This window comes from Hemitrygon akajei, chromosome 5 (assembly GCF_048418815.1).
Source record: "Hemitrygon akajei chromosome 5, sHemAka1.3, whole genome shotgun sequence".
Classification (NCBI taxonomy): Eukaryota; Metazoa; Chordata; class Chondrichthyes; order Myliobatiformes; family Dasyatidae; genus Hemitrygon; species Hemitrygon akajei.
The window spans coordinates 164,183,499-164,211,473 of record NC_133128.1 but is presented as its reverse complement, the minus strand read 5'-3'; the positions used below and the strand labels follow the sequence as shown (position 1 = coordinate 164,211,473).

Here is a 27,975-nt window from a genome sequence, read left to right as displayed (position 1 = left end):
AAATTTGGGAATCAGCCATGTGGCATGTCTCATGCATGATGGCTCCCAATAGAGCAAGTGTTTCCAACCTTTTTATGCTATGGAGCCTTACCATTAACAGAGGGGTCCGTGCACCTTAGGTTGGGACCGCTTGCAATAGAAAAATCCTATTTACCTCTGTTACCCAGAGGACCTGGTGGAACCAACCACAGGATGAGCTCTGTGCAGCCAAAATCAAGTCCATATAGGGAGAAATCCAAAAACTCTTATTTTATTTAAAATCTCTTTCACATGGATTGTGGAAGTTACCATCTCAAGCATTTTGAGATAAGCAATAAATACTGGTTCCAAATTCAAAGTTCAAAGTAAATTTATTATCAAAGTACGTATATGTCACTATTTTCAACTCTGAGATTCATTTTCTAGTGGGCATTCAGTGAATACAAATAAAAACAACAGAATCAATGAAAGAGCACAGACAAGATGGACAAGCAACCAGTGTGCAAAAGACAACAAACTGTGTAAATACAAAAAGAAAAATAAACAAATTTAATATTGATAATAAATAAGCAATAAATATGGAGATCATGAGATTAAGTATCCATGAAAGTGAATCCATAGGTTGTAAGAACAGTTCAGTGCTGGGATGAGTGAAGTTATCTCCTCTGGTTCAAGAGCCTGATGGTTAAGTGGTAATAACTGCTCCTGAACCTAGTGGTATGGGTCGTGAGGCTCCTGTACCTCCTTTCTGATGGCAGCAGCAATAAGAGACCATGGCCTGGATTGTGGGGACCTTGATGACATTTTGATACCGCTTTCTTGCAACAGCATTCCACGTAGGTGTGCTCAATGGTGGGGAGGGCTTTATCTGTGATGGACTGGACTGTATACACTACTTTTTGTAGGCTTTTCCATTCTAGGGCATTTGTGTTTCCATACCAGGCTGTGATGCAACCAGTTAACCACCGCATATCTGTTTAGTTTTAGATGACATGCAAAATCTTTGCAAACTTCTCAGAAAATACAAGGGGTGATTGATAAGTTCGTGGCCCAGGTTAGAAGGAGTCAATTTTAGAAAACCTAGCACATTTATTTTTCAACATCATCCCCTCCTACATTTACACACTTAGTCCAGCGGTCGTGGAGCATACGGATTTATAAAGAGTTATACAGCTCTCGTTACATGCACACGCAGTTCAACTCTGAGTGATTATGCAGAAAGTTTGAAGTTAATAACTCATCTCCTTCTACCTTAGGCCACAAACTTATCAATCACCCCTGATGAGTTACTAACTTCAAACTTTCTGCATAATCACTCAAAGAGTTGATCTGCCATTAAGTAATGGTACTTAACATATCATTACAGGTTACTGGCATGCTGAACTCTTGTGATGAACACAAAAAAGTTCAGTTATTTTTGTTTTATACCTCCTATTGTTTCTAAAAACAAATCATCTGGAGGGTCTTAGAATATTTAAATAAGGCACCTTACAAGTGTATTTAGCAAGACAGGCAGCATCTGTGGAGAGAAAGAAACAGTGGACTTTTCGTGCTGAGACAGGACACGGTTTAACTTGCTGAGTTACTCCAGCATTTTGTGTGCATTGCTCAAAATTTCCAGTATCTACAAAATTTCCTGTGCCTACATGTACTTTTATTTATTACTGCCATATTCGAGACTACTTGCCCCTCTGCCAATATTTAGTTCAGAACAAATTAAAACTAGATTTGAACTTGACATTAAATAATGAGGCTTGAATGTAGTCAATTTAAACTCTGTAAACAACCAACATCAGTTTATTTCTAACATCAAACTATTTAAAACATGAAATTTACTATATTTTCTAAATTGATTTCCCATTAAATACTGCAGTTTTATTAATTAGCATCACACACGCAGATCTATTTAATTTTTGTTATAGTTGGCAGGTCTATCTAACAATGCACATTAGAATCTACAAGAGATTTAGGAATAGATGTACCTATTTGGAGGACTCTTGGATCTAATTACATTCGTGTATTGCACCTGATCTTTTGGCATGCATTTATTAATTTCACATTAAACAAATAGCATTCTAACGTTAGGAATTACAAAATGGAGATTTCTGCTTTTATCTGCAAATGACTTAAAAGCAAAATAGTTACTGCACACACAGCACTAAATTTAACTCTGCTCAATTGGAGTGGATTATATTATTGCAATGGAGCAGTACAATTTTCTAGCCACCTGCACACTTAAACATTTTAAAACATTGTTTAAAGAATGTGAATTGTGAAATTTCAATAGTTAAGTTTTCATCTGACTGCTTCCAAAGTTATTCTTATGAAATATAAAGAATTGTTAGATAGGTAAATAGAAGTTCTGAAATCATAAAGAGGTGGTGTGGACAGACAACTTGAAATTTTTAAACAAAACAAAAATAGCAAATTTTGTGTGTTCCTATTGAGCTGAGGTACGTTAATGGGATTTGAGGAGGAGAGATGGAAATGGCATAGTAGTGATGCACTACTCCATTTAGTTTATAGTTGAAAGCAACAACCAAGTTTCACAGCAGCAATCTTTTAAATAAATATCAAATACAACTTTATACAGGTACAACTTGAAAATATACCAGAAGGGTTTTCTTTTGTAATTAAGACTACAGGATACTGAATTATCCCTTCAATATAGTTGGTTACAAGATGAATTCTAATGGTGGGAAGAAGAAATAACCCTTTAACTCTTCATCTCTTGGCAATTTGAAAAAAGTACTAATGTGAATTCAGCTGATACTAGATAATGTAATCCTGAACAAGCAAAATCCTAAAGCTTTTCAAACTTATTAAGATAAAATGGTCCAACTTTTTTGTCTTGTGAACACATTCAAGACATGGAAGGTTTATTTATTTGGTAACTATCCATCCCATCAAAATATCCTGAAGCACATTATAACTAATGCATTGCTTTTGAAACAGTTTCTTACTAAAGAAAACACTGCAATCAATTTGCAAGCAGAAAACTCCTGACGAAATATTAAGTGTAACTAACTTTTACGGCTGATTGGCTGTGACATCTGCACCAGTTTTGATCAGCAGAGACAAAAACAGTAATCATTAATATGAAAGCCAGCTCATGGTGTAGCGACATCTGCACCAGACTTCCAGGCGAGTGATCCCGGGTTCAAATCCAGCCGCCTCCTTGCATGCTTTCCATCTGTGTTGGGTTGTGCGTCAAGCTAGCAACTTATCCTTGTTAAAAATAAAGCAGAGAAAAGTGCTAAAGAAACAGCAAGGTTGCTGCCTGATGCGCCACAAGGTGAGGAAAGGAACCACAACAATTAATATGAAAGGGAGTTCTAAAATGTTTGCCTAAAATTGTGATCAGCACCTGTAAAACAGTAGAGTCTGAAACCATTAACAGACTAAATCCTTAAAGTTGTTCAGTCCCAAATAACCCAAGGAATGACAGAAATTAATATAGAATCTTATTCCTTATATCGGTGCCAAGTGTTCATAAAGAATAGGAGAACAATATACCACAGATAACAGGCCACTACTTGGCTGCAAGGCTTTTAGTGCAAAAATGCCATTTTTATAAAGCAGGAGATTAAATCATAATGCTAATTCACAAATGTGCAAGTGTTGTCCAAAATTCAGAACCCATTCCCCTTTTGAACAGGATAAACAAGACAGCAATTTTATTGACACAATTAAGGATGCTACATTTAGTTATTTAGATGGTGTGGGAATTCTTTTGCACTTTCTCCTGGGATTTGTGGTTAAACAATTGGAAATGGAGCAATAAAGAAACACCACGAAAAACTACTTTTGCACTATTTACTCTCTAGCAATTTTTGTTTTATTATTAATATTATTCAAGAATTGAGATAGATGGATAGCTGGAAGAAACAAAAAATATGGCAAACAGAAAATAGAAGAGAAAAGAGGGATACACTGACTTTAGGTAAACACATACCTGATCCAAGTATAGAATTGCAAAATACCAAACTACTTCGCAGTCGCTCCCATTACACACAATCTGATCCAACCATAACATTTACAAATAAATCTTGATCCAAGTATAAAATGCAGCTATTAACCAACTTTTTAAAATACCACACTACATCTAGTCAAGGAACTGCTAAATTTCACCAAGAGACAGTTGCACAATTTAGAATCTAATCATTTACATTAAAAGTGTTGTTTAGACTGAATTACTGAATGCATTCACTGTATATTAACTTTAAAATATTACGTTGTGGTTTTTTAATGAATGGTTAAATTGGCTGCACTAACAGTTTTCAAATATTTGCAAATTGGCTATTTTTATCTTCAGTTTATGGAAATCCTGATCCAAGCATAATCCTTATTCAAGCACAACTTTTCTTGGCAATGCGATATTCTGTTTACAATGACTTGATTCCACCCCTTATACAAGAAAAAAATATTCCTGTAGCAAAAGATCCTACTAATGAATAATGTTCTTTATTTTGCTTTTCCCCATTGTTTTTTTTAAAAAAATCTTGCTTATCCCTACTATGTCCCATTTTGAACATTTTATCATAAGGTCATTTCCAGGATTCCCATTCTTAACCAAATTATTTAGCTACAGTAGGTAATCTATCACAAGATTTATACCATATTCTCAAGAACTCAATTATAAAATTATAATAAAACATGAATCTTGAAAGGAAGCAGAGCAAGAGAATTTCTCAGCTGAAGCCTATGGTATAACTTACATACTTTGCTCTTTTGGCAATGAAAAATAACAACCAATTTCTTAAAAAAGGTTCATTTCTAAAGCACAATCAAATGCCACTTGAGATCTGACATACTTCCTTTTTTTAAAAAAATAATTTAAATATGACATCAATTTATATACCAGAATCTAATATCCAGAATATTCAAACTTACTATTCACGATCTCCTTTACAACGGCCTATCCTTTAATTAGATTGTAATTGATGAACAGCCAGCATTATCATGAGTATTTCAGAATGTACTAATGTACTGAGTGTTCTGGCCACCATAAATGATGTTCAGATCATTTGGAACTCACTTGGATTGGTTGTTAAGTGCATTTTACATTTTCCAAGTCCATTGTTGTCATTACAAACAGTAAGGTTTCACAAACTGGTAATGCTGAGATTGATCAATTAGTATGTTGGTAGATGGTTGAGGTAAACTGCTTATAGGACACCCTTATATTGAGTTAGCATTTAGTTTCTTAACAGAAACAGTGTTTCAATTTACTATATTAAAATGCAGCACCTCCGATAATGCTGTGCTCAGTATGCAGTGAAATATTAGTTTAAAATTTTTACTCTAGTTGTACAGCATGTCGATATAATCATTGTGATAACTTCAAATAATACTCAAATAATTAAGAATATTGATGCAAAGAAATCCCAGTTTTTAGTATTCAAAGGCAAAAAAGCAAAACTGGTGCAATAATGGAAGGAATGAACTGATCAATAACCAAGAGACCCTCTTTAACACTTCGGTCTTGCACCAAAAGGGCAATCCCTTGTGCAAAGGAATGAAGGTCAATACAAATAAAAATAAAATTTAAATTTATTGGGTAGAAAGGCTAATAAGCAAAAAAAAACCCAAAATGGTCATACAGTAAAACTCTGATAATCCACTATCAAATTGACTGGAAATTCTGATGGTCTGACATCTGAGTCACTGGGGTTCCATTCCCCACACCCTCGCTCAAATTATTTACGGTATTTGAGATACAGTGCAGAATTGGTCCCCCGGCCCTTCAAACTGCACTGGCCAGCAATCCCCAGATTTAATCCTAGCCTAAAAATGGGTCAATTTACAATGACCAATTAAACTACTAACTGGTACATCTTTGGACTGTGGTAGGAAGGAAACCCACACCATCATGGGGAGAACTAACAAACTTCTTACAGGCAGCGGCAGGAATTGAACCTAGGTTGCTGGTACTGTAAAGTGATGTGCTAACCACTACCCTACTTGCTGGGATCCTGTTTCCTGCAATCTTTAAACAAAATAGGTTTGTGGGATAATTTAGAGTATTACACTATTGTGTGACTTTTTTTTAAAAAAAAAGCACTTTGGTGGATTGGACCAGCTACGATAAATTGTTAAAAAAAAACTGCCAGCCCATCACCATGTCTCAATGGTGCCGAAGTATCAAAGCCTTACTGTAATAAATTTAATATGGGCAATGAAGCTTCCACTATATATTCCCATTAATCTAGTCTTTAGTCTTCAGTCTCATTGTGTCCAAATTTATTGCAATATATATTATTGAGTTTAAGCATCCATTCAGATTTAAAAACAAACAGGAACTCAACTTACAGCAAGGAATTCTTTAAGACGATCTTCAATGCTTCCTTTATGAATGGTGAACAAGGCAGCAGCAATCTGATTTATAGCTTTGGCCAAACAATGAATGTTGTTACAATGCCCTGTAGAGTTAAACATAGGTACTATGAAGGCATTGACAACATGCGTATCAATCAAGAAAGTCTCCTTCATAAGTGAAGCATAAACACCCCATTTTCATGAATGTAGATACTTCTGCTATCATGCAGTCACAGTTGTTTTTGACTACAAAGGATTATTAAACAAACAAAAATCCCATGGAACCCAGATTACTGAAATAAAAAAAGATCTGGAAATACTTAGGCGAGGCAGCATCTATAGAGAGAAAAACAGAACGATAGAGTCATAAAATACTACAGCATAGAAAAGGCCCTTTGGCCCATCTAGTCCATGCTGAACCATTTAAATTGCCTAGTCCCAGTAAACTGCACCCAGACCATAGTCCTCCATAACCCTCTCATCCATGTACCTACCAAACTTCTCTTAAACATTGAGATCAAATTCACATTCAACACTTGCACTGGAAGCTCGTTTCACACTCCCACCAGTCTCTAAGTGAAGAAGTTTCTCCTCACTTTCCCCTTAAACATTTTACCTACCATTCTGAACCCATGACCTCTAGTTGTAGTCTCACCCAAATTCAGTGGGAAAAGCCTGCTTACAGTTACCCTATATATACTCTTATAATTCTATATACCCCCAATTCTTCTACATTCTAGGGAATAAAGTTCCAACTTATTCAATCTTTCCTTAAAACACAGGTCCTCTAGTCCTGGCAACATCCTTATAAATTTTCTCAGTACTCTTTCAACCTTATTTACATCTTTCCCGTAGGTAGGTGACCAAAACTACACACAATACTCCAAATTAGGCCTCACCAACCTTTACACAACTTCAACATAACATCCCAACTTTTGTACTCAATACTTTAATCTTTGACCAATGTGCCAAAAGCTTTCTTTACGATCCTATCTACCTGTGATGTCACTTTCAATAAATTATGGACCTGTATTCCCAGATCCCTTTGTTCTACTGCACTCTTCACTGCCCTACCATTCACTGTATAAGACCTACCTTGGTTGATTCCCCCGAAGTTCAATACCTCTGCATTCCATTTGCCATATTAAGCCCATTTTTCCAACTGGTCCATATCCCATTGCAAGATTTAACAGTCTTCCTCGTTGTCCACTACCTCCCTCATCTTGGTGTCATCCGCTATTTTGTGGATCTAGTTAACCAATTATCATCCAGATTGCTTAATGTAGATGACAAACAACAATGGACCCAGCACCGATCTCTGCAGCAGTCGAGTCATAGGCCAGATAGTCAGAGGCAACCATCTACTACCACTCTACAGCTTCTCCCGCAAAGCAAATGTCTAATCTAATTTACTACCTCATCTTCAATGTCCAGCAACTGAACCTTCTTAACCAACCTCCTATGCAGTTCCTTGCCAAATGCCTTGCTAAAGTCCATGTAGACATCATCTATTGACTTGTCTTCATCAACATTCCTGGTAACTTCCTCAAAAAACTCTAAGATTGATTAGTCATGACCTACCATGCATAAAGCCATGCTGACTATCCCTAATCAGTCTGTCTATCCAAATACTCATTAATACAGTCCCTTAGAATATCTTCCAAAAACTTTCCCACTACTGATGTCAGGCTCACCAGCCTATAATTTTCTGGTTTATTCTTAGAGCCTTTCTTAAACAGCGGTACAACATTAGCTATCCTCCAATTCTCAAGTACCTCACCTGTTGTTAATGATGATTTAAACATCTCTTCTAGAATAGAGAATCCTCTATATTTTACCTCTTATCTGAATCACAAAATGATAATCTAGCAGTAAGTTGTGTGTGTGCAAGTAAAATAATGGAAAGCACTCAGTCTGAAACAGTATGATTCTCAAATGTTTCAAAATGTCCCCAGTCTGTAATTTCCATCTTTTGCTATATAACCATTGAATTATTCTCCACATTTGTCAGCTGTTCCAAATTTATATGACTTTTTTTTCCAGAAACAGACTTATTTGTTAAATAATCCTAATAATGGTAGGCGAGTCATCCAACACAGAGACCCAGCTGAGACTCTCATTATCAGTCACTCTATCTGGATCAAATCTTTGTCTGAAATAACACAAAAAAACATACCCACAGCCAGTGCAAAAACCACAAGTTCTTGCAAATTGAAGATAAAAGTAACATCTCTTTCCAAGAGACACAAATTAAAATTTTGGAAAGCAAAGAAAAACTAAACACAAAAACCTATAAATGGGACTCTTTTTATAATTTATTTTTAAAATGTGTTTTTCTTGTGAATGTGTCCTTAATGTTATCAACCTACGATGCTGCTGCAGGTAAACTTTTCATTTCACCTGTGCATACATGTACATTTGACAACAAACTCGATATTGACTTAAATGCTGGGGATATTCAGCAAATGAGGCAGCATCTGTGTAGAGAAACAGTCAATGTTTGAGATTAATGACTTTCATCAGAGCTGTAAGAATTAAACAAGTATGGTTAATGCAAGGATGACTGTATTGGTGCTGTTCTCTGTGCATATAAAATGATTGAAGTTTCTCCTATAGAGTTAGGTAAGGGAGAAATACAAAGAGACCTCGGAGTCCTTGTTCATCAGTCACTGAAGGTGAATGAGCAAGTGCAGCAGGCAGTGAAGAAGGCTAATGGAATGTTGGCCTTTATTACAAAGGGAATTGAGTACAAGAGCAAGGAAATCCTCTTGCATTTGTACAGAGCCCTGGTGAGACCACACCTGGAGTACTGTGTACAGTTTTGGTCTCCAGGGTTAAGGAAGGACATCCTGGCTGTAGAGGAAGTGCAGCGTAGATTCACGAGGTTAATTCCTGGGATGTCTGGACTGTCTTACGCAGAGAGGTTAGAGAGACTGGGCTTGTACACGCTGGAATTAAGGAGATTGAGAGGGGATCTGATTGAAACACATAAGATTATTAAGGGATTGGACAAGATAGAGGCAGGAAATATGCTCCAGATGCTGGGAGAGTCCAGTACCAGAGGGCATGGTTTGAGAATAAGGGGTAGGTCATTTAGGACAGATTTAAGGAAAAACTTCTTCTCCCAGAGAGTTGTGGGGCTCTGGAATGCACTGCCTCGGAAGGTAGTGGAGGCCAGTTCTCTGGATGCTTTCAAGAAGGAGCTAGATAGGTATCTTATGGATAGGGGAATCAAGGGATATGGGGACAAGGCAGGAACCGGGTATTGATAGTAGTTGATCAGCCATGATCTCAAAATGGCGGTGCAGGCTCGAAGGGCCGAATGGTCTACTTCTGCACCTATTGTCTACTGTCTATTATCTCAAACAAGTTCAGCAGCTCCAAGATACCCAATCTGAAGCAAAATTTCCCCATCTCCATCAAGCAACCTTTGACACTCCAATTCATTGCACCATAAGGATAATCCAAAACCAAATGCACATCCAGACAAAATACTAATACACCAGTCACCTGTGGTTCTTTCTGATTTTTGGGTGGCTGATTCACTCTGGGGAACTATCTAAATTATCTTTACAATCTTTCACTGTGTTGATGCTTCAAATTAAATATTCATGTTCCAGGAAGCAGATTTTTTACTTCTTTCCCCAATTTACTTTTTGACATCTGACACTTCTAGATTATATTTGAAAAGTCAAAAGGTCGAGTTTATTGTCATATCCACAAGCGCAATGAAAAAAAAAGATTATATTCACACACTTTAACTGTTAGAAATAGGAGTTTGTAAAAGAATATGGTTCACATTTTGCTCCTGATGAGACACTGACCTCAAGGCTGGATCTTTTGAGCCATTGAAATTTTCACTACCCTGCCATAGAAACTGTTAAAACATTCTGCACGAACTTTGGGCAGAAAATATTTGATACTGAATGTAGCAAAAAAAGTACCTGGATCACATGCAGACTTTTTATTAAAATGCCAGAGCATCATAAATCACATTTTCTTAAAGCCAAGCTGCGAACATTGTAAAAATTTAAATCCACAGGCTGAAATATGTAGCTGTCAGAGGGAATTTTTTCTCACCATAAGGCAAATGATGATTAATGTACAAATTAAAGATGCTCAAATACTACAAGGGAAATGCTGAACAAATGTATGGTTGCATTTTTAAAATTCTCTTTTAAAATTAGTTTCTTTCACTTATGTAATTGCAAGCAATAGTGAGTAACAAATTATGTAGGACAGTTGATAATATCCTCATTAAAAATTAAAATACAGACTTCTCTAATTTTAAGAATCTAAACCTAATGACTGCTATTTATTTCCTGCAAAATAGAAAATAAATCTTTTCAATGTCAGTTATATTCATGAAATGCTGAAATAAAGTCCTCAAAAATATTTTACTACAATGACAGCTTCTGAAGCTTCATGATTTTGTCTTGACACACCACTGCAGAAATCCAGTACTTACCTTCAATAGCAGGACTATATTGGGACATGACGTTACTGGCTAGAGTAGGAAGAGATACAGCAACAAACACCATCAGGAGGCAGGCAATTTTATATTCTTCCTCTGGGCTAATATTCTCTGTGAATGATTGGGAATGAGTATCAATTAATACCAATAACAACATTTTAACCGGCATTTAAAATTTAGTCTGATTTTGCTAAGTATTAATAAAACTTGAATCATTAGTAATAAACTTCAGGTCTGTTTCATAAATTTGTGCTTGAATTCCATGTTCATATTCATAGCAAGCTGCTGATTTAGTTTGATGATGATGATACTAAATTAGGGGTCCATTGATGATGCAGCAGATTACAATGAACTGCAAAGAGATTTTTTATCAGTTAGAGAGATGGCCTAAAGAATGGCATACGGATTTCAACTTTGATAAGTGTGACACAATGCATTTTGGACAGTCAGACCGGGTTAGGACTTAAGCGGTGAATGGAAAAGTTTTGTGGTCATGGCAGTACAAGTGTATAGCTCATTGAAAGTAGCCACATAAGTAGACAGGATGGTGAAGAAGGCAATTAAAATGTTGGCTTTCATCAGTCAGAACTCTAGTTTGGGAGTAGGTACATTATGTTGCATTTATACAATTAATTGGTGCAAACACAGTTTTGGTCACCTTATTATTGGAAAGATATTGCCAAACTTGAGAGGATCCAGAAGACATTTACGAGGATGCTACCGAGACTTGAGGACTTGAGAAAGAGGGAGAGGTTGGCCATGCTGGATCTTTATTCCCTGGTTTCCCCCCAAATCGTGGCGAGTCCAAACTAGAGGATACAGCTACAAGAGGGAAGAGATTTAAAAGAGACCCAAGAGGTAATTTATTTACAGAGGGTGGTGAGCATCTGGAATGTACTGCCACAGCAAGTGGTTGAGGCAGGTAGAATTGCAACATTTAAGAGGCATTTGGATAGGTACATGGAGAGCAGGGTCTTAGAGGGTTTGAGGCTGAACACAGGCAACTGAAACTCCAAGAGTAGTCCCAAGTCCAGCTGTGAAAGGAGAAGGTTTGGGCATGGAGCTATCAACCCCATCCTGTAAAAACCCAGTGCTACAAAAAGTACCAAGCAGAAGCTCCAAAGACCTCAACCCTGGAAGATGAAGGATCTTCACCCAGGATAGAGGATCCAGCTCTGATCTTATTAACAGGCTCATTAAAATTGACTATACCTCAAGTATACTTTGATAGGAATATTCTGAACTGCTGATTCACCAAACCACTTAGTTACGTATAATTTGTCGATTTAAGTTGTATTATGTTTGTGAGGTACAGCACTGCTGCAGAAAAGCTAATTTTCATAGCATTTATACCCTGTGAAAGGATGCCAATGGCAATTAGTTTGAACTTATCAGAAGGAAGGGGAAAAAAACGTTTCCAATCAACTGTCTTTGTTGTTAATTTTCCATAGCTGTTTACTGACAGGAAAAGGGCAGAATTTTGTTCTTGGAGGCAAGCAGAAGGCTTAAAGTAGATAAAAAATTTGCAATATTTAAAAACTGGCTTTTATATATGCCTTTCTCAACACTAGGCCATAACAAAGCACTTCATAGCTAACATTGCATTAGTAACCACATTTCAGTAAAAGTCCTTGGCTGTGAAACTTTGAAACATCAAGCTAATGAAATACACTTAAAATTGGCAGTTAAAAAATCGTTGAAGGACAATCACAATTGTATTATAGAAAAGACATAATTAAAAAGATATGTTGTGTAATTTGGGGGAATAGCAGAAGAGAATTCTGAAAGAATCTATGGAATTAGCCAGATAGCCTAAGACATTTAAGTTATAGAACTTCACATCAACAAAAGCTTTTATTACCTAAACCATCAAAAGTATCAAACTTGTTCCTGTTAATAATCAAATGTATTCAAGGATGGTTCTAGTGCCAAAAAAAACAACCCACAACTTACTAACTCTAATGTCTATACCTTTTGGAATTTAGGAGGAAACCAATGTGGTCACGGGCAATTGAACCCCAATCTTGCAGCTGAGACGGTAAAGCATCATGTCAACCGTTACACTAATGTGCCATGTGGAAGACAATAAAAGACCCAAAAGGCATAAACATGTGATTGATGCAAGCTTTACTTCAGTGCAATAATCAGGGTAGACTGAGCTAATTAGAGGTTCATATCCTCAGGATTTGCTGTTCCTTTTTGTTCTCTGCTTCTAAGTTCCAGGAAACTAATGGAACTGGGGAATTTGATAAATTTCTGTGATTGGAAAATTGCTTATTTAAGCACTTCACAAAAGAATTGAAGGAAACCCATTTGTGTAGTACACGAGTAGTAGCACCGCTAACATTAAATGTTACATAATCCTATACTCTGCATGTGGCAAACTCTGTGACACACTGAGTGCTGGCTGAAACTATAAAATTAAATGAATGTTGAGCATTTTTCCAACAAGTCAGCCCACGCACCATTGACCAATTTGCATCAGTATCATGAAACATCAGCCTTTATCCATACCACATACAATACAGCTATTATGTTGAGTAAGGTGCAAATTTTGGGCCCATCATGACTAGGTTAAATACAGGCAACTCTGCACAATTCCAAAGGAAGCCGGGGGGGGGGGGGGGGAGGGAAAAATAAAGGATGAATAAAAATGAAAACGTAATGATTTAATTAAAGAAAACTTAGGAGAACTTTGAAAGCAACAAATATAATAAGGAGGCAAGGGCTATTCTGTGAGTCACAGCTGATCTTCTATCCCAGGGTACCTATCCCAAATTATCCTCACATCTCCTGATTCTTATATTAAAAATATCCAAAGTTATCAATTCAAAAATTAAATTAAAATAGAAAAGCTGTAATTCATATTTTAAATAGATTTTTTAGATTAGGTGGACACAAACTATCCTCGACTCAAAGCATAAATAACTTTAGTAACTGCTAAAGCCAAATACAGATTTATATGAATAACCTTATTTCAACGAACTTATTCTTCCTCTACACCATGCATCTGCAAATTCATCACTTTTCACATTCTAGTCATTTTCTCGTCCCACTATTGAGTGCCTTAACCACTTCAATCCATTATCTAGAATTCCCTTACTCAACTACTTCTGCTGCTCTCCATGAGTTTTCTTAATAAAAAAAAGTTTTTGCTTATACTTCATTTTATAATTACATTGTTGTCTCAGGAGAGTTATTTGGTAGCTGGAATGTTTATGTCTCATACGCCTCAGACCACAATATATGGATAACTACTGGGATTTGAATAAATATGGTTATCAAACATTCCACCCTACCTCTCAACCGTTCATTAATGCTACTTCAATTCTATAGCAACATCAAGAGCATAAAGAAGGCACCTTTAAAAGGCAATGCCTCAAAATGACAGCATCCATCATTAAGAACCCCCATCACCCCAGAACATGCCCTGTTCTCATTGCCACCATCAAGGAGATAGTACTGGAGCCTGAAGACACACACTCAACATTTTAGCTAGGGCTTCTTCCCCTCCACCATCAGATTTCTGAATGGACAGTGAGTCAAAGTACAATACCTCACTTAATTTTTCATTTTTGCTCTCTTTTTGCACTACCTGATTAATTTTTATATATTTTTCTTACTGAAATTTATAGTTTTTATTATTGCATTGCAATGTATGTACTGCTGCTGCAAAACAAATTAATGACATATACCAGTGATACTAAATCTAATTCCTGTTTTGACAAAATAACATTAGCTTGACATAAACCTTTATTGAATGTTCTCCATCTTTAAAAAATTACCTCCCAATTCCAATAATATGAAGACAATTTAATAAAAATCATTCTCCCTTCAATTATGAAAGGTAAATTGATGTGAAGCACAAAAAATGCTACCTTCTCTTATCACAAATGAATTGCTTTTATATGACAGAAATACAGCTGTCATGAGAAAGCAGTAGATTCAGACATTAATCTTGAATATAAGCCCTTCTCAGGTTACAACAGGGTTCAGTTCTGAAAACCGTTCATAAGACAAGTATTCACAAGGTGGAAAATCAGCCACAGACCTAGTTCCTAAGGCAGGAGAGGCCTGCAGCCCCGTAGCAGCAGGCAAAAACATCCTGACAGTCTGTCAAATGTTCAGTCATATTGTTATGTACCCCTAGGGTTCATTTTTTCTGTGGACTGTCACTTTAAAACGCCGGGAGAATGAGACTGACTTTTGAACACTGTTTGAGCTGAGGGGGGAGAGAGGGGAGAGACACACAGTCAGAGTCAAGATGGATTTGGTCAATGGAAGACACCAGTGAGTCGGTCGCTGGTTTAAACTTTCAGTAGCCCAAAAGGGGTGAGTTGAGATCGATCCAGAGTAATTGATAAATGACTCTCACAACTTTGCTGCAACTAGATGGAGTTTGCAGAGAAGAGGAGAGAGGAGAGGAGAGGAAGGTTTTAAACAGAAGAAAGCTAGTGACAAAGAGATCACTGTTTAGACTCTCTCCAAGTAGCCCGTGAGAGAGAGTTTGTTTCCATTCGAAAAGAGAAGTGTGACTGTCACTTAGTTAATTCACAGGAGTGGGTTCTCTGGTGAGGGGAAAACTTTTGTGAATACCATGTGTGTGTTTACCCTTGTCTGGGGGTGGTATCTCACTGAAGAAAGGCACCCCTGTGGCAAATCACTGTAGCAGTTATTTCGTATGTCGTGGAACTGGCTAAGTTGCTATCACGTTGCGTGTGATTGGGGTAACCTTGTGGAATCTACTGGTGTGTCGACCCTTGCCTGAGGTGGTTCCCTTGAAGATAGTCCCCTTTGTGATAAGCTATTGTTGGTGATAATCCATACATGGATTCTGTTTGAGTATCCTGTGGCCACCACTTTGAGATGTCCCGGAGCTGAATTCGGGTGTGGTACCACTTGTGTTGAAAGGATATTCGTTGAACATCACTGTCGGTGATACTTCGTGTGTGGAGTGGAACAACTTTGGAGATAAAACCTACTGCTACTGTTATTTTGTATTGCTGTTGTGGAATCTGTGGAATATCAACGTAATTGCCTTCTCACAACATTCGCCTTTGGATTACAAACACCTCACATTAATTAACCTGTGCATTTGAACTGAACTTTTCTTACATTCCTTCGTAAGACTGTATCACTTACCAACTAAGCTTGAAGTAGCTTGGGGATTTATATATTTACACCTACTGTTAACTCTGGATTTACCTGGTTTAAGTTACTATATGACATAGTTATTAATAAAACAGTGTTTTGTAAACAGCAAAAAACAGACTCCAGGTGTGTTCTATTGTCGCTTATACTTTTACAGGGTTGTGTGTACGGAACAATATAAATGGGATATACGCAAGTTAGGCTTATAAACTGGAAAGGAGTAAAATGAGAGCAAAGTCTATGTTGATGAAAAGATATCTACAAACCCAGTGGGCGGTAAATAGGAAGATATATTTTGCAAAATAAAATCTGAACATTTAGTTTTCATAGAGCTGCCTGGTCTTCTTGTAGTTTTTGTAGAAAAAAAGTCAAACAGGAAAGCTCTCTAAAACACGAGTCAGCCATTCAGCTACAAGAAATATTGCTATAGTTTCTTTAGTCCAGGCAGTTAGCAAACTCCAGTTCCATGAGCTCATGCAGATGACATGAATGGAACCAAATTCTTCATTCAGAAGTAATGGCAGATTCATTTTTCCAGTTGTACAATGTCCTTTCTATTTCTTTCCATTAACTGCTCAGTATGGTTATCATATATGTGTAGAGCCTTGTACACTGCAACACCAACTTTCCTTCAGCAATTACCAGCTCTCAGTTTTCCAAAATTTAGTCCTGCACTCAAAACCAATTTAAGTACCGCAGAACGAAAAGGAAATAAATGCCAAGATGACACACTCGGAAAGAATTTCTGAGAAGAGTTAGAGCACATTTAACTTTAGTGTGGATTTTCAAACTAAATATTCAAAATTTTGTAATTAAACAGAAGTAAATAAAATACATATAATATTTGGTCAATGATTTCTAATCCCAAAGGCTCATGAGAAATCTTAAAAGATTAATGCTGGTGGTATTAAATATTACCCTTACAATTTAGCAATAAGAGCTTAAACACCCAGAAGGTTCCTGTGAATTGTTTTGAGAACCTAAGCTCCAACATGATACAAGATAAAGTCAAAGCATCAGAACATTTATTTTCTGCAATAATCTTTGTTACACTACATTACCAATACTTTCTGGAAATCTAAGGTTAGCACATCCACTGGTTTCCCTTTATTCACAGATCATATTGCTTTTATAAAGATTTACAAGAGATTGGTCAAACATGATTTCTCTTTCATTAAGTCTCACTGACTGCCTAATAACCTTGCCTTTTTCTTCCAGTAACATCTTTAATAGCTTCAACCATATTCCCTAACAAATGTTAAACTAAAAGCCCTGTAGTTGTTTTTATTTTTGCTTATTGCTTCCCCCCATTTTAAAATTGAATATAGTTGCTGTTTGCCAATCTAACGGAACTTTCCCTGCATCTAGGCAATCTTGGAAGGATAACAATCTCACTAACCATTGTTAAGAGCCTAAGGGGAAGGCTATTACCCTCCCAGTTCACAACTCTAATAATTTACTTTGCATCACTGCCCATGATTATAATTTCCTCAAACTCTTTTCCTCAGTTCTCAATCTTGTGTAATTTCTTGTTATATATTATCTGTAGTGAATACTGAAGCAAAATACCAGTTTAATTCATGCTATTTCCTAGTTTTCAATTATTAAATTCCAAGGCTCAGTTTCTATAAGACCAAAGCTTGCTTTGTTAGTTTTAACTATCAACAGAAACTTATTATATCTTGGATATGTGCATCAATTGAACATCCATAGCACTTCAGTTAAGAAGTTCCTATATTTACAATGTTCCGTGAACAAGGTTCACCTCCTCCAAATCATTGTGGCCACATAATTAGGTGCACCTGTACATGCGAATGCAAATTTCTATTGTTATGATCCCAGCCCCCTCCTTTGTGAGAATCGCCAGAGACCTAGTGAAGGGGGGGGGTCAATGACCCAAGAGAAGAGAGAGATACGTGCAGTGTCCCTCTTTTCACGGCGAGGCAAAAGCTGGCAACTGTGGTCATTGTCTCGTGGAGACACCTTTGTGAATTGGGAACTGTACTACGTGTATACCCTCAGGGCAACGTGGGTGGAGAGATGGAGAGAGATTGCATCATCCCAACCTGATTGACATCTGAGACCCCGTGAGTTCAGATAAAAGAGCGGTTGTAAAGACGGCCCCCCCAGACGCACCAGAAGACACGCTAGAAATCCTGTGACAGCGTTTAATAGCGACAGCCGGTGGAGGGGTTTGTGTGCGTCTTTTCCTTGCCTGGGATTGGCGACCTCACCACGAAAGAAAGGTTTTAGCTACAGGAGAAGCCACAAGTGAACGGCCACCCCTCAACGAGACTCCGACGGATCGAACTCCTAAAGGTTGGAAAAAACCCCGCCGGGTAACTGTTTCATTCAATCTCTATCTCTCTCTCTCTATACCACCGCGACATCCCAAAAGACGGCAGCTGGTGGAACTGCAGTGAACGCAAGAGACTTTTAGATATACAACGGACAATATATACCTTACCCCTAGACAACGATAGAGCTTATTTCTTATTGATTAGTACTATCCCTGTGCTTTAGATTGAGTATTGACGACGTATGTTATCTGAATGTTTGTATTAACCTTACTTTTGTGCCCCTTTATAAATAAAAACGTTTAAAAATGGTACCATCAGACTTCAGCAGACCTCTCTATCTTTGCTGGTAAGTGATCCAGTTACGGGATACGTAACACTATACAGCCAATCATGTGGCAGCAACTCAATGCACAAGGTTCAGCTGTTGTTCAGACCAAACATCAGAATGAGGAAGAAAAGTGATCTAAATGACATTGACCATGGAATAATTGTTGGAGCCAGACACAGTGGTTGAGTATCTTAGAAACTGCTCATCTCCTGGGATTTTCACACACAACAGTTTCGACACTTTACAGAGAATTCTGCAAGAAGCAAAAAAAAACATTCAGCCAGCAGCAGTTCAGTGGGTGAAAATGCCTTGTTAATGAGAGTTTAGAGGAGAATGGCCAGATTGGATCAAGTTGACAGGAAGGTGACAGTAACTTGAATATCTTTTATCAAATGTGGTTACGTGTTACAACAGTGGTGTGCAGAAGAGCATCTCTGAAAACACAAGTTAAACCTTGAAGTGGATGGGCTACACTAGTAGAGAATCACTAACATGAACTCAGTGTCCACTTTAACAGGTACAGGAGGTACTAATAAAGTGGCCGCTAAGTGTTCTTGCCGAGAACTATACCAATTCCACTAACTCTGCAATACACCCTTATCCATTCTAGAATGAGGTGCAAAACGTTTGAAACGTCCACCAAATATGCATTGTTCTATAAGAAACATCACTGTACAATCTCATCCTGAAAATTAAGTTATGTGAATTTTTTGCCATGTTGTCTCAAAAAAATTATATCTTTCTCCAGGTAATCCATCCCAAATTCTAGTTTACTTCAGGTATTGTTTACAAGTCCTATATAATTCAGCAAAATTATAAAATTTGAATAATCAATTATTCAACAGTACTGATGATTTATCTACCAGCTGATTACATAGTGCATCCTGCTCCCTATATACCCATTACAGCCACAGATTCAAAAATCTGCCCACTAAAGGGGAGTCCGAGTTTCCACACTCCTTTTAAATGAATCTGTTTTACTGGAAAATTTACTATAGAGTAACATCCAAGAAAAAAAAGTTTTGACCAGCAGCCAATGCAGACATCAGAAGTTTTGAGAGGAGGGGACTTCAAAGAGGTCCACTGCCCAAGGATAAAAGGCAGCAGCACATCAGTACAATGAAAAAGAGCTTTGACCAGTGACCAACTGGCATTTGAGATTGATTAGCAAGAGCAATTAAAGGACGACGGGCAAGTACAGCAGCAGTCATCTGAGTGGACATAGTCTTGAGGCTTTAGCTCATCAAGGCTTCAGTGAGAGAAAGCAAAGGATGGAAGAGCTGAAGTTTTTTTTCCCCATTTCCTGCCTTATATCAGCTCACCTAGGACAGTAGGGATGACAGGCAGGATAGTGGAATGGTCCACTTGCAGGATATGAGAAGGCAGGGAGACCTCCAGTATCCCAGAGAACGACAACTGCGAGAAGTACATCCCAGCTGCAGCTTCTAACAAGCCACATTAATGAAGTGGAATTGGAACTGGATGAATTCCAGATCATTCAGGAGGCTGAGGGGGTGGTAGATAGGACAATAGAGAGGTAGTTACACCCAAGGTGTAGGAGACAAGAAACTGTGTGACAGTCAAGAAGGGAAAAGGGGTTAAGGATCTAGTGCAGAATATCCTTGTGGCCTTCCCCTCAAAAATAGGTATATCATTTTAGATACTGTCAGCAGGGATGATCTAACAGAGAAAAGTTGCAGTGGTCTTTGTGATTCAGAATAGAAGGGAGGAGAAGAGGCATGCTTTGATGAAAAAGGATCCATTAGATAGAGGAATAAACAGGAGGTTCTGTGGGCGAGAACGTGTTTCCTGAATGGTATGTTGCCTCCAAGGTGCCAGGGTCTGGGATATCTCAGATCCAGTCATCTATATTCTTAAGTGGGAGGGTGAACAGCCAGAAGTTGTAGTCCATGTGGGTACCAACGACACATGTAGGACAAATGACAAGGTTCTACATAGGGAGTTCGGGGAGTTAGGTGCCAAGTTAAAGGGCAGGATCTCATCAGTGCTACTTGTGTTACTTGTGCCACGTGCTAGTGAGGCAAGAACTAGGAAGATTATACAGTTTAATATGTGGCTAAGGAGTTGGTGCAGGAGGGAGGGCGCAAGATTTCAGGATCATTGAGCTCTCTTCCAGGGAAGATGAGGCCTGTGCAGACCAGATGGCTTGCACCTGTACTGCAGAGGGACTAATATCCCAGCGGGAAGCTTTCTTAATGCTACACAGTGGGGTTTAAACTAGAGTTACAGGGGGATGGAAACCACAGTGCCAGAACAGTTAGTGGAGTGGTTGTGGAGGCAGATGTTGGTAAGACCTTAGACAAAGTTAGGAACCACAAGGTTGAGCATGGTGCGACTAGTATCCTGAGCTGCCTATATTTCAATGCAAGAAATATCGTAGGAAATGCGGATGATAGTGCTAAAGATGAGGTGGCTTGTTTACAAACAGAGGCAATGGGTAGTTGATAGGGCAGAATTGCAGTCAAAAGGATAAGTTGCAACGTAAAAGACGGACAAAATTGCAAAAAGGTAAATACAGTATTGAAAATGTTGCATTTAAATGCTCGCAGTATACGGAATAAAGCAGGTGAAGTTGCAGCACAGTAGCAGACTGACCGATATAATGTTGTAGGCATCACTGAATCAGGGCTGAAAGAAGATTTTAGCTGGGAACTTAATGTCCAAGGATGCACATTGTATTGAAAAGACAGGCAGGAAGGAAGAGGGGGTGATGTTGCTCTGTTGGTAAAAAATGAAGTCAAACCATTAGAAAGAGGTGACAGAGTGGGAAGGTGTTGAAACGTTGTCAATAGAGCTAAGGAACTACAGGGGTAAGAAGACCCTGATGGAAGTTGTGTACAGGCCCCCAAACAGTAGTAAAGATGTGACCTACACATTATAATGCATGCCAAAAGGGCAATGTTCCAATAGTCATGGGGGACTTCAATATGCAAGCAGATTGGGAAGTCCAGGTTGGTGCTGGGTTGCAGGAGGGGTAGTTTCTGGACTGCCTATGAGACAGCTTTTTAGATCAGCTCATGGATGTGCACAATAGAGGATTGGCTATTCTGGACTGGTTGTTATGCAGTAAACTAGAACTGATTAGAGACCTTAAGGTAAAAGAACCCTATGGGGCAAGTAATTATAATATGATCAAATTCACCCTAAAATTTGAGAAGGAGAAGCTAAAGTCAGATGTATCAGTATTACGGTGGAGTAAAGGGAATTACAGAGGCATGAGAGTGGAATTGGGCAGAATTGATTGGAAAAGAAGACTGGCAGGAATGATGGCAGAGCAGCAATAGCTGGAATTTCTGGAAGCAATTCAAAAGGCACAGGATATATATATCCCAAAGAGGAAGAAGTACTCTTAAAGAAAGATGGCACAATGGTGGCTAACAAGAGAAGTCAAAGCCAACAAAAAAACCCAAAGGCATATATTAGAGCAATAATTACCGTAGATTCCGGATTTTAAGCCGCTACTTTTTTCCCACATTTTGATCAGCTTTGAACACTGCGGCCTTTACTACGGTGCGGCTAATGCATGATTTTTTTTCATGCCGCCAAAAACATTTTGCCTCGTAACAGTAGACCAATAAAATTGATGAGTAGTTCACAGAGCTCCAATGAAATTGTATGATAAATCAAGCGCACTTTCACAATTAAATTATTGTAAATCAGTCATTTGTACTCACCCTCATCAACATGGAAAACACTCGCAAGAAAAGCATTGTGCTGCCTTTATGGCAGTTATTTAGTTTATAATATTTTCGCTTAGTAATTCATTTGTTAGTATGTTTTCTGTACTACAGCCCGGAATGCTAGACGTCACATCCGGTTTCGCCGCGTCTTGTGGGAAATACCGGTTTGCGATAAACGGGAAGGTGGGGGGGAGCGGCGGAGCCAAAACGCTGCTTTTAAGTTAAAGGCGATCAATAACTTTTCCTGGTAGGCTGCAGTATATATATTTTTACCAGTCGCTAGGAGATATTGGAATGTATATGCAACGTAATTTGTGTGTTACCGATACATATGTATATTTAAAAGTAGCCGTATTACAGGCACGGTTCGAAAAAAAGCATTTGCAATATGTATTTGTTTGTTACCATATGGATTTAATTAAAAGTTAAAAAATCCTCACGTGTAATATCTTTCTGTGTAAATATCTCATATTACAACGTGGGACACCTGTGGCCTAAAATCCGGTGCGGCCTGTACAAGTACAAAATTGATTTTCTTTCTAAAATTAGAGCCAGCGGCTTTTAATCAGGTGCGCTCTGTAGTGCGAAATCTACGGTAGTAGGAAATTAGAGGATTGGAATGCTTTAAAAAACCAACAGAAGGCAACTGAAAAAGTCATTAATGTAAAGATAGATTATAAAAGTAAGCTAAGCAGTAATATTAAAGAAGATAGCAAAAGATACTTTAGATACAAAGTGTAAAAGGGAGGTGAGAGTGAATATCAGAGGGCTGGAAAGGCAGTAATGCTGGACAAGGAAATGGCAGATGAACTGAAGGTACTTTGCATCAGTCTTCACTGTGGAAGACATTAGCAGTATGGTGTTAGTTCCAGGTGTCAGGGGTCATGAAATGTGTGAATTAGAGAGAAGGTTCTTGGGAAACTAAAGGTAGATAAGTCACCTGGACTAGATGGTATACACCCCAGAGTTCTGAAAGAGGTGGCTGAAGAGTTCGTGGAGGCATTAGTAATGATCTTTCAAGAATCACTAGATTATGGAATGGTTCCGGAAGACTGGAAAATTGCAAATGTCACTCCATTCTTCCAAGAAGGGAGAGAGTCAAAAGGAACTATAGTCTAGTTAGTCTGACCTCAGTGGTTGGGAAGATGTTGGAGTTTATGTCAGGGTACTTGGAGGCACATGATGAAATAGGCCAAAGTCAGCATCAGGAGAAAATCTTGCCCGACAAATCTGTTGGAATTCTTTGAAGAAATAATAAGTAGGATAGACAAAGGAGAACTGGTTGATGTTGTGTACTTGGACTTTCAGAAGGCCTTTGACAAGGTGTCACACATGAGGCAGCTTAACAAGCTACAACCCCATGTTATTACAGGAAAGAATCTGGCACGGATAATGCAGTGGCTGTTTGGCAAGAGGGAAAGAGTGGTAATAAAGGAAGCCTTTTCTGGCTGGCTGCCAGTGATTAGTCTGTGTTGGACGGATTCTTTTTACACTATATGTCAATAATTTGGATGATGGTAATGATGGCTTTGTTGCAAAGTTTGTTAATGATATGAAGACCATAAGACATAGGAGCAGAATAAGGCCATTTGGCCCACTGAGTCTATCAGCCATTCAATCATGGCTGATCCTTTTATCCCCTCCTCAGTCCCACTTCTCTGCCTATTCCCCATAACCTTTGATGCCATGTCCAATCATGAACCTATCAAGCTCTGCCTTTAAGTACACCAAGTCTGCCTGTGGTAATAAATTCCACTAATTCACCACCCTCTGGCTAAATAAAATTTCTCTACATCTGTTTTAAATGAATACCCCTCTATCCTGAGGCTGTGCCCTCTTGTCCTAGACTCCCCCACCATCGGAAACATCCTTTCCACATCTCCTCTGTCTAGGCCTTTCAACATTCGAAAGGTTTCAATGAGATCTCCCTCATCCTTCTGAATTCCAGCGAGTACAGACCTTGAGCCATCAAATGTTTTTTTGTATGATAACCCTTTCATTCCCAGAATGATCCTTGCGAACCTCCTCTAAATCCTCTCCAATGTCAGCACATCTCTTCTCAGATGAAGAGCCCAAAACTGTTCACAATATTCAAGGTGAGGCCTCACCAGTGCCTTATAAAGCCTCAGCATCACATCCCTGCTCTTAAGACTAGACCTCTTGAAATGAATGCTAACATTGCATTTGCCTTCCTCACCTGTGACTCAATCTGCAAGTTAACCTTTAGGGTGTTCTGCACAAGGAGTCCTTTTGCACCTCAGATTTTTAGGTTTTCTCTCTGTTAAAAAAAAGTCTACACATTTATTTCTACTAGGAAAATGTATGGTCATGCAATTTCCAACATTGTATATCATTTGCCATGTTTTTCAGTCAATGTTCCAACCATGCCAGCAACTTTCCTGTAATACCATGGGCTATTAATGTGGTAAGGAACATCATGTGCGGCACTTTGTCAAAGGCCTTCTGAAAGTCAAAATATACAACATCTACTGCATCCTCTGTCTATCCTACTAGTAATGTTCTTAAAGAATTCCAAAAGATTCATCAGGCACGTTTTCCTCTCAAGGAAACCGTGCTGACTTTGTCTGATCTTTTCCTGTCACCAAGTACTCCATCACCTCATCCATGAAAATTTACACTATCAGCTTCCAGTTAACCACTGAGGTCAAGCTAACTGGTCTATAATTTCCATTCTGCTGTCTTCCTCCTTTCTTTAAAGAGTGGAGTGACATTTGCAGTTTTCCAGTTCTCTGGTACCATGCCAGAGCTTACTGATTTTTGAAAGATCATTACTAATGCCTCCACAACCTCTACCACTACCTCTTTCGAACCCCAGGGTGCAGTTTATCTGGTCCAGGTGACTTAAGTACTTTTAGGTCTTCCAGTTCTTTAAGCACCTTCTCCCTTGTAATAATAACTGCACTCACTTCTTTTCCCTCACACCTTTCAACATTTGGCACACTGCCAGTGTCTTCCACAGTGAAGACTGATGCAAAATACTCACTTAGTTCATCTACCATCTCCTTGGCCCTAGTCATCATTTCTCTGGACTCATTTTCTAGCGGTCCTATATCCAGTCTCATCTCTCTATTTTTTTTAACATACTTGGGAAAAAGCTTTTACTATCCACTTTTGATAAAGTTTGCTAGCTCACTTTCACATTTCATCTTTTCCCACCTCATGATTCTTTTAGTTCCTCTCTGTAGGTTTAAAAGCATCCCAATCCTCTATCTTCCCATTAATTTTTGCTTTGTTGTATGCCCTCTGTTTTGTTTTACAATAGCACTGACTTCCCTTGTCAGCCGTGGTTGGACTATTTAGCCATTTCAGTATTTCTTCATTTTTGGAATACATCTATCTTGCACCTTCCTCATCTTTCCCAGAAACTCATGCCAATACTGCTCTGTTGTTATCCCGGCTAGCATCTCCTTCCAGTTTACTTTGGCCAACTCCTCTCTCACACCACTACAATTTCCTTCACTCCACTGAAATACCGCTAACATCAGACTTTACTTTCTCCCTATCAAATTTCAAGTTGAACTCAATCATATTGTGATCACTGCCTCCTAAGGGTTCTTTAACCTTAAGCTCCCTAATCGCCTCTGGTTCATTATGTAACACAAAATCCAGTATAGCTGATCCCCTAGTAAAGTTAATAACAAACTGCCCTAAAAAGCCACCTCATAGGAATTCAACAAACTCATTCTCTTGAGATCCATTACCAACCCAATTTTCCCAATCAACCTGCATGTTAAAATTTCCCATGGCCATCATAACACTGACGTTTTGAGACGACGCCATTTCTGTTTCCTGTTGTAATCTGAGATCCACATCCCAGCTACTGTTGGGAGGTCTGTATATAACTGCCATCAGAGTCCTTTTATCCTTGCAGTTTCTTAACTCAACCCACCAGGATTCAACACCTTCCAATCCTATGTCACGTCTTTCTACGGATTTTGATAGCATTCTTTGCCAGTAGAACCACGCCACCCGCTCTGCCTACTCTATCCCTCTGATACAATGGGTAACCTTGGACATTCAGCTCGCAACTACAACCATCCTTCAACCATGATTTAGTGATGGCCACAACATCATACCTGACAATCTGCAATAGTGCAACAAGATCATCCACCTTATTTCTTATGCTCCATGCACTGAGATATAACACTGTGTACTGTATTTGCTACTCTTTTTGATTCTGCATCCCTGATACACTGATACTCACTCTGCTGGCTGCAATTTTGTCCTATCATCGGCCTGTACCTTCCTGACAGTCGGACTGCATGCTATCTTTGCTTTTTCTCTATCTGTCCTATCCCGAGTCCCTTCACTCCAGTTCCTACCCCGCTGCCAAATTATTTTAAACCCTCAACAGCTCTAACAAGCCTGTCAGTGAGAATATGGTCCTGCTTGATTTCAGGTGCAACCCGTCACTTTGGTACAGGCCATACCTCCCCCAGAAGAGATCCTAATGATTCAAGAAAGGAGGAAGGGCAGGTAATTTGAGGAAGTACAGAAACTACAGAAAGATTTAGACAGATTTGGAGAATGGGCAAATAAATGACAAAAGGAAAACAGTGTTTGGAAGTGTATGGTTATGCACTTTGGTAGAAGAAATGAAAGGGTTAACTATTTTCTAAACAGAAAGAAAATATGAAAAACTGCAATGCAAAGGGATCTGGGAATCCTTGTGCAGGATTCCCTAAAAGATAATTTGCAGGTTGAGTCAGTGGTGAGCAAGGCAAATGCAATGTTAGCATTCATTTCAAGAGAATAATACAAAAGCAAGGATGTAATGTTGAAACTTTATAAAGCACTGTTGAGGCCTCATTTGGAGTATCGTGAGCAGGCTTGGGCCTCTTATCTTAGAAAGGATGTGCTGAAACTGGAGAGGGTTCAAAGGAAATGATTCCAAGTTTGAATGGCTTGTCATATGAAGAGCGTTTGATTGCTCTGGGCCTTCCCCCCCCCCCCCCCCAAACTGGAATTCAGAAGAATGAGGGGCAACTTAATTGAGACATAGAAAAAACAAGGACCTACAGCACAACACACGCCCTTCAGCCCACAATGCTGTGCCGAACCTGTACTTACCTATTAAATAGTGAAAGGGTTTGACAGAGTGGATGTGGAGAGGATGTTTCCTATAGTAGGAGAGTCTAAGACCAGAGGAAACAGCCTCAGAATAGAGTGGTGAGAAGAAGGAATTTCATTAGCCAGGGAGTAGTGAACCTGTGGAATTCTTTGCCACAGGCAGCTGTGGATACTAGATCTTTATGTATGTTTAAGGCAGAGGTTGACAGATTCTTGATTGGTCAGGGCATGAAGGGATATGGGGAGAAGGCAGGAGATTGGGGCTGAGGAGAAAATTGGATCAGCCTTGATGAAATGGCGGAGCAGATTCAATGGGCCAAATGGCTTAACTCTGTATTATGGTCTAATCAGGAACTCTACCAATCTGGCACTAAAGTTCCAATTATCAGAGTATTCCTGTACTCATATGGTTTTAAATTCAAATACTTTGCAATAGCAAACAACTTAAATGTCTACTACCTGTTAAGCATGTGCTGACATTGCCAGTTGTTCACAAGGACCCTTTACCTCTTTTGGCCATTTAAAAAAAAGCGCATTAAGAGGCAGGTTTCTAGTCCTTGCAGTACTCCACGAGCTGTACCTGCCACTCCAGATATAATCTCTTCTGTTCCTAATTAGTGATATTAAATCAAT

The 27,975-nt window shown here is 38.6% G+C and overlaps 1 protein-coding gene across 5 annotated transcripts in view; it reads right to left on the bottom strand.

Annotated features, from left to right (window-relative positions):
• Positions 1 to 27,975, bottom strand: part of nckap1 (NCK-associated protein 1) — a 162,624-nt gene that overhangs the window by 8,438 nt on the left and 126,211 nt on the right. For all 5 annotated transcript variants that reach the window (XM_073047054.1, XM_073047055.1, XM_073047056.1 and 2 more), the window contains 2 exons: positions 10,766 to 10,882; positions 6,292 to 6,401 (listed from right to left, as the gene is read on the bottom strand). In XM_073047054.1, the coding sequence (XP_072903155.1) occupies positions 6,292 to 6,401; positions 10,766 to 10,882 (227 nt within the window). The remainder of the gene's footprint in view (positions 1 to 6,291; positions 6,402 to 10,765; positions 10,883 to 27,975) is intronic.